Raw genomic sequence first — 11,752 nt, forward strand, 5'->3', positions numbered from 1 at the left:
GACAAGCAAATACTACTCCACTAGGCAAATATTCACAAGCACTATTCAATACAGAAAATAGCATTACCAAACACTAAGCCGCATAAATGTTTAGAGAGAGAAAGCCATCATCAAGAAAGAGGAAATGAAGCGCAAAACTACAGCCGTTGCAGATCGGGAGTGGCAGAGGGAAAGCAAGAAAAAGGGAAAGGAACCAGCTGCGGACTCTGGACGGTGAAGCACGAGTGAACCTGACAAAGCCAAAGAGAGAGAGAGCGCGTGTGTCCTCCAGCGAGCGCCTCACTTCACTTCACTTCACTTCACTCCCACTCCCGGTGGAGGGAAAGCACCGAAAGGCGCCGCGTTTCCGCTACTTTTTTTCCACCGCACTTCCCTCCCTTTCCAGCTTCAGTCCTTCCCATGGCGTCCTCCGCGCTGCCGGCACCGTCCGTCGTCGCCGTCGCCGTCGCGGTCGCGTTCGCGGTGGCCACCCTCGCTGCGACGGCGTCGGCGGCCGTCACCTACGACCGCAAGGCACTAGTGGTGAACGGCCGGCGCCGCATCCTGCTCTCCGGCTCCATCCACTACCCGAGGAGCGTGCCCGAGGTACCGGCTTCTTGCTTCTCCAACAACCCCTGTCCCGCTCTCTTTCCCGAGAATGCCGGCTCCCAGCGTGACTATTTTCTTTCTTTGCTTGTTTCTGCGGCCGCGTGCAGATGTGGCCGGATCTGATACAGAAGGCCAAGGGCGGCGGCCTGGACGTGGTGCAGACGTACGTGTTCTGGAACGGCCACGAGCCCTCCCCTGGCCAGGTTGCTGCTTTCTCCAAGAACCCACCCGCCTGCTATGCTATGCTATGCTAAAAAAAGGTTGATTTGTTTTGCTTTCTGATGCTGTTGGGTGAATCGATTATATTGTGCAGTACTATTTCGAGGGGAGGTATGATCTAGTGCGCTTCATCAAGCTGGTGAAGCAGGCCGGACTCTACGTGCACCTCCGCATTGGCCCCTACGTCTGCGCCGAGTGGAACTTCGGGTAACAACCACCTACTACACCCGCATTGCTCTCCACATTTGTTACTCTACCAAATAAGCACTAGCAGGCTGATTAGGCTGGTCATAGTGGGAGTAACATAGGTAGTAACTTAGGTGCCACGTAAGCAAAAATGATGAGGTGGCAAGTAGTTAATGAGGAGAGAGGCAAATAGAGTAACATAATATGTTACCATCACATAGCGCTTCCCAATGCAAAATGAGTCTACAAAGTAATAAATGAAGACATGTATGTTACCACATATATGATACTACCCACTATGAAGGTAGTAACATAGACTAGTAACATATGCATGTTACTAGTCTAAGTTACTCTCCACTATGAGCAGCCTTAGTAAACGCTCTTATATTTCTTTACGGAGGGAGTAGTGATTTTCTAGGTGCCAGTTACTGCTCGTGCTAAATCATTTACTTCAGTACAGTTTTGTGGACTCAGTTTACCTAACGAGGGATGTTGCTATATTGAGAAGTCTTGATGTTGACTTCTTTTAAAATACGAGTATGCTAAATCACACTCCGTTTGACTGCAGTGGTTTCCCTGTTTGGCTCAAGTATGTCCCCGGCATCAGCTTTAGAACTGATAATCAGCCATTCAAGGCAAGTGTCGTCTTGGCAGCTCTGCTCTGTTTTAATCCCTAGCTTCTTTCTAAAATGTCTGTATTTTCCATCATGATTCTTTCAAACAGCTTGAGATGCAGAAGTTCACCACCAAGATCGTTGACATGATGAAGTCGGAAGGGCTCTTTGAGTGGCAGGGAGGACCAATAATCCTCTCCCAGGTATGTATGCTTCAAATTGTTTAACCTCTGTTGCTAGCATATTGGATTTCTTTTCAACCAGACCCACCTTTAAATCCTCATTGTCCTTGCAGATCGAGAACGAGTTTGGCCCCTTGGAGTGGGATCAGGGCGAGCCTTCCAAGGCCTACGCTTCATGGGCAGCTAACATGGCGATTGCGCTCAACACAGGTGTTCCATGGATCATGTGTAAAGAGGACGATGCCCCAGATCCAATTGTATGCTCTGCACTCCTTGGCTTTAATATATGTACCGCATAGACACTAGTTCCTTACAACAACAACAACAACAACAACAACAACAACAAAGCCTTTAGTCCCAAACAAGTTGGGGTAGGCTAGAGGTGAAACCCATAAAATCTCGCAACCAACTCATGGCTCTGGCACATGGATAGCAAGCTTCCACGCACCCCTGTCCATAGCTAGCTCTTTGGTGATACTCCAATCCTTCAGGTCTCTCTTAACGGACTCCTCCCATGTCAAATTCGGTCTACCCCGCCCTCTCTTGACATTCTCCGCACGCTTTAGCCGTCCGCTATGCACTGGAGCTTCTGGAGGCCTGCGCTGAATATGCCCAAACCATCTCAGACGATGTTGGACAAGCTTCTCTTCAATTGGTGCTGCCCCAACTCTATCTCGTATATCATCATTCCGGACTCGATCCTTCCTCATGTGGCCACACATCCATCTCAACATACGCATCTCCGCCACACCTAACTGTTGAACATGTCGCCTTTTAGTCGGCCAACACTCAGCGCCATACAACATTGCGGGTCGAACTACCGTCCTGTAGAACTTGCCTTTTAGCTTTTGTGGCACTCTCTTGTCACGGAGAATGCCAGAAGCTTGGCGCCACTTCATCCATCCGGCTTTGATTCGATGGTTCACATCTTCATCAATACCCCCATCCTCCTTGTTTCTTTTAATGTGCTGGGGTCATTCACCTTCATGGCCCCATTTTCCAAGAATGGGAAGAAAACGTGTCCATCATATTTACTCACTGGATTATCTGCCAAGCCTTTCATTTCTGAAAGGAACTTCCACCCTTACATGACATAATTTGGACTAGGAGATTTCACTCCGCTAGATCTCACTGTTGATTTACTGCTGGCAGATTAATACATGCAATGGATTTTACTGTGACTGGTTCTCTCCGAATAAACCTCACAAGCCTACCATGTGGACTGAGGCTTGGACTGCCTGGTAAATCCATGCTTCTCTCTCTAAAGGGCTAGTACCACATGATATTTTATATGTTTATCTTTCTCCATGTAAATCTTCTTTTTCCTTACCGCAGGTATACAGGCTTTGGTGTTCCGGTTCCACATAGACCAGTAGAGGATCTAGCATATGGTGTTGCCAAGTTTATCCAGAAGGGGGGCTCTTTTGTTAACTATTACATGGTAAGTCACACTGATCCTTTCTGTTTAACTGAAGCTTATCATGTCACCAACTTTTAGGTACCAAATTGTGACGCCTCTTTTCAGTATCACGGAGGGACAAACTTCGGGCGGACAGCTGGTGGTCCATTCGTTGCAACTAGCTATGACTACGATGCTCCTATTGATGAATACGGTGAGTTCAGTTCTCCATGCTCTGTTTATCTTCAATGCATGCCTTGCTTTTGGCACATGTTACATTTTTTGGTAGAAAATTGAAGCTTCCTTACCCCCGGCCTCTGTACCAACTAAGGATGCATACAACCAAATTATTACAAATCTGATTAAACCGGCAAAAGAAAAAAGGGAAACATCATGGCAGATTATCAAACACAAACACAATACAACCCGTAGCCGAGTCCCTTGTAATCCCAAGGTTGAAGGCTACCAAGAGATTGTCCACACGCTAACACCAGCTACACAACAATGAGGCGTAGAGGAACTTAGTCTTCAATGCGACGCCTCCAACAAGAAATAGGACTAGCATAGTCGTCACCGGATTCAACCAATAAGGCCACATCCTGGATTTTCATCGGACAGCATGTATCGGTCGGCGCACCATAGCAACGCCTTCAGGAAGGGAATGCCGTGGTTGCTAAGTCTAGATAGGCAGATAGCCAGACCTAGGTTTTCACCCTGGATAGAAGCTGCCGACTGAGCCCTGTGAGATGCCCCCATGGCCGGATCCAGTTAAAGACTGCACCACCATGCAGTGCCTTGATCTGTCACCACCACAGCTGATTGCCTCGGACCGGCCTAGCTGATCATGCCGGCTGCCAAACGGCTACCGTGAAATGATAGCTGATACCGGCAAAAGGAGATCTCCAAAAGGAGACACATGAGGAGCTGACCGCCGTCGTCACCATCTGCCGGAGTAGCTGAACTGCCGCGATCTCCACTGATCACCATTGGATCCTTATAAGCAGGCCGCCCTACGATCTGAGAAGCTGCGCCGCCTTCTTGGATCAGTTGTCCCATATCCGTGCTGCCATGCCTCCAGAGGAGACCCGACGACGACGAGTAGGAGGGAGAGTTCCCCGATGTCAGGGGCTGGATAGGAGGCGGTCCCTGACAACGACGAGGTGATAGATCACAAGAGGCGGTGGTGGCGGCTGCTGCTCTGGGGGAAACCCTAATCGCCCCTGGTTGCATGTGGGCCGCTCAGGGAGCGAACCCTGTTGGCACATGGTATATACTCCGATTCACAAATATAATATGTTTTGGGTATTTCAATATGGACTAGTACATACGGACTGAAATGAGTGAATACACACACTAAAATGTGTCTGTATACATCCGAATCAGAAAAGGTTACAGTAGAACATCTTATAAATAGTGAACGGAGGGAGTACTTTGAACTTATTTCATGCCATATAGTGGTTGCTGCCACTTGTATGTATTTTTGTCTGAAGCGGCCCTTGTATAGGCAATTGCCCTTACTAGTGAACTTGAATGAAACAATGATGCAGTTTAGGTATTTTCTGACACCTTCATCCCTTAATTAATTGTACAAAGCAATGTGGCAACATCCACATTCCACTCTGCAGTATCCAGGTTCAAGTCCACTAGTGGTAGGGGCGCCACCCTGTGGCGCCGCTTGAGAGGAAGCTGTGCTCATGTTTTCATTTAAAAAAAACATAGAGTCCTCGTCTCCGTCTAAAAGAACATCTCGGAAAAAAAATCCTAACCTTCATCTAAAAAAAAGTAAAAAGGAAAAAGAAATTACCACCGCAGCCTACCAGCGAGTGCCACTTTGCATAATCCTCCATTTAAAAAATACCAGAGGTCCTCACCTCCATCTAAAAAGAAAAAAATACATTTAAAAAAATAATCCACACCTTCATCTAAAAAAATTCTCACCGCGGCCAACCAGCTTGCACCACGTGGCATAGCTGGTTGGCCGCCCTTCACGCGTAGCTTAATGGGTTTAATTGCCTGAGTTACAGAGAGATTTTCATCCACTCCAATTCTCAATGTCCATAACCTTTTAAAGACACAGATGGAAAATAATTTGTTTCTCTAAACAATGGATTAGCAACAATGCAGTGTCTGATTGCACAAATCGTTTTATATATCACCTACATCTTAATGGTAACATTTCGTGCTACATTACAGCAAAGTTGTCGTTCTTTCTTTTTCGATGTTATACAGCATGTACTTTGTTATTATGTACCCTACCAATTTGACCGAACTTTTTCCCTTTGCTTCCTCAGGCTTATTGAGAGAACCAAAATGGGGTCACTTGAAGGAGTTGCATAGAGCCATCAAGCTTTGCGAACCAGCCCTGGTTGCAGGAGATCCCATTATATCTTCCCTTGGGAAGGCTCAGAAGGTTGTGATGACATTCTGTTCTTTTCTCTACTTGAGACCTACACTATTTCGTTCATAAGCCAGAACTGACTTCTTGGTAACTTTCTGTTCAGTCATCCGTTTTTAGGTCAAGCACAGGAGCTTGTGCAGCTTTTCTTGAGAACAAGGATAAGCTATCTTATGCAAGGGTATCATTCAGCGGAATGCATTATGACCTGCCTCCTTGGTCTATCAGTATTCTTCCGGACTGCAAAACAACAGTCTTCAACACCGCTAGGGTGAGATTAGGCACTTGAGCTACCTGGTTAATTTAGTTGGCTTGCTTACATCGTATATTCATCCAAGCTTAATCTGTGTAGTTTCTTTTTTACTAACGTTATTTAAAATCTGTATCTGATCTGAATTTTTGCCTTTTTATCATTATTTAAAGTTTTTGTGATATGCTTATACAGGTTGGCAGCCAGATTTCACAAATGAAAATGGAATGGGCTGGAGGACTCACATGGCAGTCATATAATGAGGAGATTAATTCCTACAGTGAGGAGGAAGCATTTACAGCGGTAGGATTACTGGAACAAATAAATATGACGAGGGATAACACAGACTACTTGTGGTATACAACATAGTAAGTTGCCTAACTCCACCAACAATATGAATATATGACTCTTTGCAATTCACTGGTACTAAAAGTTTCATTTTCAAGTGTTGATGTTGCGAAGAATGAGCAGTTCCTCACCAGTGGGAAGTCTCCAAAACTCACTGTGATGTCGGCTGGTCATGCTTTGCATGTTTTCGTTAATGGACAATTAACAGGTAACTATGAAAGTCTCTGCCACGCTTGACAAAAAATTGTGTATCTCTTAACTGTCAAAAGCAATTGATCTTGAAATGCTCTCCAATCTGTTCACAGGAACTGTTTACGGCAGTGTAGAAGACCCAAAACTAACGTATACTGGGAGTGTGAAACTATGGGCAGGAAGCAACACTATTTCGTGCTTAAGTATAGCAGTTGGTCTCCCGGTAAGTGAATAGTTTGCTAACTAAGATAGTACTCTTGGTCATGCAATATTTGAGCCTTCGTATATTTATTTTCCATTCCTGTATACAGAATGTTGGAGAACATTTTGAGACTTGGAATGCTGGAATTCTTGGTCCGGTGATACTTTATGGCCTGAATGAGGGAAGAAGAGATCTCACATGGCAGAAATGGACCTATCAGGTAATGTATGTTGTTTTAATGTGCCGTCAAGTATTAACCTTGTGCACAAGCATTAACATAAAAAACCTAATGTATATGGGCAGGTTGGTTTGAAAGGTGAGGCTATGAGTCTTCATTCACTTAGTGGAAGCTCATCGGTAGAATGGGGAGAACCTGTGCAGAAGCAGCCGCTGACATGGTACAAGGTAATGTGAAATTTGCATGTGATTAGTTGCTACCCATGTGGTATAGCCATCATTTTTTTAGAAGATTTATCCCACAGTTCTCTCTTTTCAGGCTTTTTTCAACGCACCAGATGGTGACGAGCCATTAGCCTTGGACATGAATAGCATGGGGAAGGGGCAAATCTGGATAAATGGTCAAGGCATTGGACGGTATTGGCCTGGCTACAAGGCCCCCGGAACATGTGGTTACTGTGATTACCGTGGTGAATATGATGAGACGAAGTGTCAAACCAACTGCGGCGACTCTTCTCAGAGATGGTAGGAACTCCATGGTTTAGAAGTAACTATTACAGAACCACCCATGACATTATTTACAAGTGAAGCTCTTACATCTATGTCATGTTCCTTCAGGTACCATGTTCCTCGCGCATGGCTTAATCCTACTGGGAACCTATTGGTGATATTCGAGGAGATGGGTGGTGACCCTAGTGAAATTTCAATGGTGAAAAGAACTAGGGGAAGTGTCTGTGCTGATGTGTCTGAATGGCAGCCGTCGATGACGAACTGGCGTACCAAAGACTACGAGAAAGCTAAGGTCCACCTCCAGTGTGATCATGGGCGGAAAATAACTGAAGTAAAATTTGCCAGCTTCGGCACACCACAGGGGTCCTGCGGGAGCTACTCAGAAGGCGGATGCCATGCACACAAGTCGTATGACATATTTTGGAAGGTAATGGGTTTGCGACCATCGCATTAGTTGGGTTAGATCACAAAATCCTTTCTTTACCTAGTCGTGCTTGTACCTAGAATCTGAATTGGCATTTCTTGCAGAACTGCATTAACCAAGAGCACTGTGCGGTAAGCGTGGTTCCAGAGGTATTTGGTGGAGATCCTTGCCCTGGGACAATGAAAAGGGCTGTTGTGGAGGTTATGTGTGGCTGAACTGCCAAGGTATGTTGTGGAGCATGGTCCATACAGGATTCTGGCAACAGGTGAAAGTCACAGTGACCGTGACGCACAAACTGTCAGAAGTTACAGAAATGAGTTGTATTTTAGACCGAATCATCAGCGTACGTATGTATTTAGTCTAGCCTATATATACATGAATTTGCACGGATGGTTAGATTAGGATCTGTAGGTGTGGAAAAGGGTCTACATACCGCTCGTCTGGTTTGCGGAGAGCCTGGATGAGACTGCTGCTCACCTGAATCCTCAAGTGCAACGGCTTCTTCTGGATTGGAAGAGGTCATGTTCATTTTTCGCTCATTGAAGGATGCAAAATGTAATGTGCAGGGGCACCACTCTATTCATGCATTGCTATCTTGATTCAAAGTAGTGAAAACAGGAAAATGGTTCAGCTCATTAATAAAATTGCTCCGTTGTGTTATGTACTCATGCGTCGCATATGTGCTGTGATTATTGAGATGTGGTTTGGTTCAGTTGGTGTCAGGTCACGTGTCAATTTAGGCCTGTCGTGTGATGGCTGATTTGTTTGGATGTGAGTGAGAGTGGTGGATCTGGTAGTACAAGAGACAAGCGATCTATTTAGTTTAGGGCCTATTAGGCATGTACAATGGTGAGAGAGAAAACGTAAGAAAAGACTTGTCTTCTCTTATTTATTAAGAGATGATCTCTTAGCATAATATGGCTCATCACGTTTTTACAAATAGTTTGTTATAGAAGATAAGCATAAGAGATAACCCATTATAGATGTTTATTCTTTTGTCATCTCTAAATTAAATGTAATATGTAAGATAAAATTGTCTTATCAACTATTGTGCATGCCCTTATGATTGTATTGCTCCAGTGTTGGTCGGTGATAGGGAAGATCATCGGAGAGAGGTTTCTTGGATAACAAGGTTTTTGCCATGACAATGACTCAGGAAGAAAAAGGGGTAGGTGAGAACCTTACCACCAGATGACCCTACAATAACACAATAGCTAGATTTTTCGATTTTGAACTTCGTCGGAGGGAGGTCGGAGGGAAGGAAGGAGCTCGCCGGAGGGCTACCCACCATCTATCTTAGGGTGGGAGGTGGGGACGGAAGAGCGACGGTGGCTGGGGCGGTGGTGCAACTTCGCCGGAGAAAATCTCCGTCGACGCCGGGGCTAGAGGGATGGGGGAGGGCAGCACGGTGGTGGGCTGCGGTTGGGGAGAGGGCGGTGCAGTGAGGATGTGCGGGAACGCCGCGGGCGACGGAAGCAGGCGGCTAGACCAGTGGGGCGTGACAGTTCAAAGGAACAAGAAGAGGGGCTGGATGTTGAAGAAGGTGACCCGTCCGTCCATTTCCCAACGGCATAAACCAAATCGTCTGACCACAAATTTTCTCCAGGCGACTTTTATCTAGCCATGCCCATAGAATAACTTGGATCCTTCTCGAGAGGCCCCTAGCTCCCCTTATATACCTGGTCGAGCTAGGGTTACATGGCTTGGGTCGGACTACAGGTGGACCATGTTGTGTATCAGTGGATTGTCCGTTCCCCTGCATCCCAAATGGCGCGAAAACCGGCTAATGTCTAGGCCTCGGAGATTATGTGCCAGCCTTCGCCTGGCTGACAACGCCTGGGTGTCATATCCCGACAGTAGCTCCTTAGTGCCCCGTGATCTACCTGCTAGGGGAGTTAAATGCACAGAACCACCACTTTCGTGTCACGACTTGCGAAAAAATCAAAACTTTACAAAACGTGACATTTTGCATCGAACAGAAAATTTGACAGTGGCAAAAAATACTAATGGTAGATGCTAAGCGTGTGGATGATGTCACTAATCAACGGGACCCGCCCGTCATGATGAGTTGGCAAAAAAGTGCTTGGCGGACATGTTGACTTGGTCTTCTTCTTCCCCGCCTGCTTTCTCACACACTCTGTATGGTACTCCGACTCCAATATTTTTTTCCCGACGAAGGAGACGACGGAGGAAGCAACCCAAGGCCACCGGCGCTCCTTGGGGTCGCCATGGCGCTCCACCGGCCGGACGACAACACCGGCGGCAGTGCACCCTTGAAAATGCAACTAATCCCCGGGTGGTTTTGGTAATTCATAACAACATATAGCTCATTGAACTAATATCCATTCAAGTTAAATATTTCAGAAAGTTCAATGATTGACATGGCATGGACTAGAGATGTGGACCCCTCAGAATGCTAAGGACAAAGATTGGCAAAATCTCAAGACTCTTTATTTTCATTTTAGTGATCCAAGATCACATTGAGTCCATAGGAAAGCCAATACTATTAAAAGGGGATGAGGTGTTGCTTAATGGTCTACTTGCTCAAAGTGCTTAGTGATATTGCTCCAAAACCGCCAGCCACTTTCTCATTTGCACATTTGTCCAAAACCTAAAGTCAAACTCGGCCCCATTGATTTGATCTATCCGGCGCCACCGAGTTTATTTGACCTAGCCACCGCCAGAAACCCTAGTCAATTTGGTCTCACCGATCGGGATCTCGGTCTCACCGAGATGGCCTTGCAAACTCTCTGTTACTTGTTGTAATTATTTCAGTCTCACTGAAATATGCAATCGGTCCCACCGAGTTTGCTTGAGTAACTCTCTGTTTGCTCATTGTTGAAATCAATCTCACCGAGTTCATGCAATCGGTCTCACCGAGATGAGGTTTTGCCCTAACCCTAGCGCATCGGTCCCACCGAGTTGATCATGTCGGTCCCACCGAGATTCCTAACGTTCATATTTTGAACTAAATCGGTCTCACCGAGTTCTTCTATTCGGTCTGACTGAGTTGGGTCAAATGTGTGTAACGGTCGGATTTTGTGTGGAGGCTATATATACCCCTCCACCCCTTCTCCATTCAAGAGAGAGCCATCAGAACGTGCCTACACTTCCACTACTCATTTTCTGAGAGAGAACCACCTACTCATGTGTTGAGACCAAGACATTCCAATCCAACCCCAAGAATCTCGATCTCTAGCGCTCCCGAAGTTCCTTTCCACTCAAATCATCTTTCCACCATACCCAAATCTATGAGAGAGAGAGAGAGAGTTGGATGTTGGGGATACTATCATTTGAAACACAAGAGCAAGGAGTTCATCATCATCATCACACCATTTATTAACTTTTGGAGAGTGGTGTCTCCTAGATTGGTTAGGTGTCACTTGGGAGCCTCCGACAAGATTGTGGAATTGAATCAAGGAGTTTGTAAGGGAAAGGAGATCGCCTACTTCAGGAAGATCTACCCAAGTGAGGCAAGTCCTTCATGGGCGATGGCCATGGTGGGATAGACAAGGTTGCTTCTTCGTGGACCCTTCGTGGGTGAAGCCCTCCGTGGACTCGCGCAACTGTTACCCTTCGTGGGTTGAAGTCTCCATCAACGTGGACGTACGATAGCACCACCTATCGGAACCACGCCAAAAATCTTCGTGTCTACATTGCATTTGCCTTCTCCAAACCCTTCCCTTTACCTTCATATGCAATATTTACTTTCCGCTACTACACTCTTAGAATTGCATGTGTAGGTTGATTGCTTGACTTGTGATAAGTTGCTAAAATCTGCCAAGACTTAAAATTGGGAAAAGGCTAGATTTTTATTTGGTCAAGTAGTCTAATCACCCCCTCTAGACATACTTTCGATCCTACAAGTGGTATCAGATATTTGGTCTCCATTTGCCTTGATTTCCATAGCTTTGGTGATCATAGCCTTGGTTTCACAACCTAGAAGAGTATGACGTCTAGCGAGGGAAATTACCACTGTAGAGGTCCTTACTTTGATGGTAGTAATTTTGCTAGTTGGAAGCACAAGATGAAAATGCATATTCTTGGTCATAACCCCATTGTTTGG

General features: G+C 45.9%; 1 protein-coding gene across 1 annotated transcript; it reads left to right on the forward strand.

Moving 5' to 3' along the window:
* Positions 1 to 229: 229 nt before the first annotated feature.
* Positions 230 to 8,352, forward strand: LOC119268252 (beta-galactosidase 2). The gene is made up of 19 exons (XM_037549840.1): positions 230 to 585; positions 696 to 791; positions 902 to 1,014; positions 1,562 to 1,628; positions 1,718 to 1,810; positions 1,903 to 2,046; positions 2,942 to 3,030; positions 3,125 to 3,230; positions 3,315 to 3,402; positions 5,480 to 5,598; positions 5,690 to 5,854; positions 6,029 to 6,201; positions 6,280 to 6,389; positions 6,487 to 6,596; positions 6,685 to 6,795; positions 6,879 to 6,980; positions 7,072 to 7,277; positions 7,371 to 7,689; positions 7,791 to 8,352. Exons 1-19 carry the CDS (start codon positions 400 to 402, stop codon positions 7,899 to 7,901), a joined length of 2,508 nt encoding a protein of 835 aa, XP_037405737.1. The 5' UTR covers positions 230 to 399; the 3' UTR covers positions 7,902 to 8,352.
* Positions 8,353 to 11,752: the final 3,400 nt, after the last annotated feature.

This window comes from Triticum dicoccoides, chromosome 3A (assembly GCF_002162155.2).
Source record: "Triticum dicoccoides isolate Atlit2015 ecotype Zavitan chromosome 3A, WEW_v2.0, whole genome shotgun sequence".
Taxonomy (NCBI): domain Eukaryota; kingdom Viridiplantae; phylum Streptophyta; class Magnoliopsida; order Poales; family Poaceae; genus Triticum; species Triticum dicoccoides.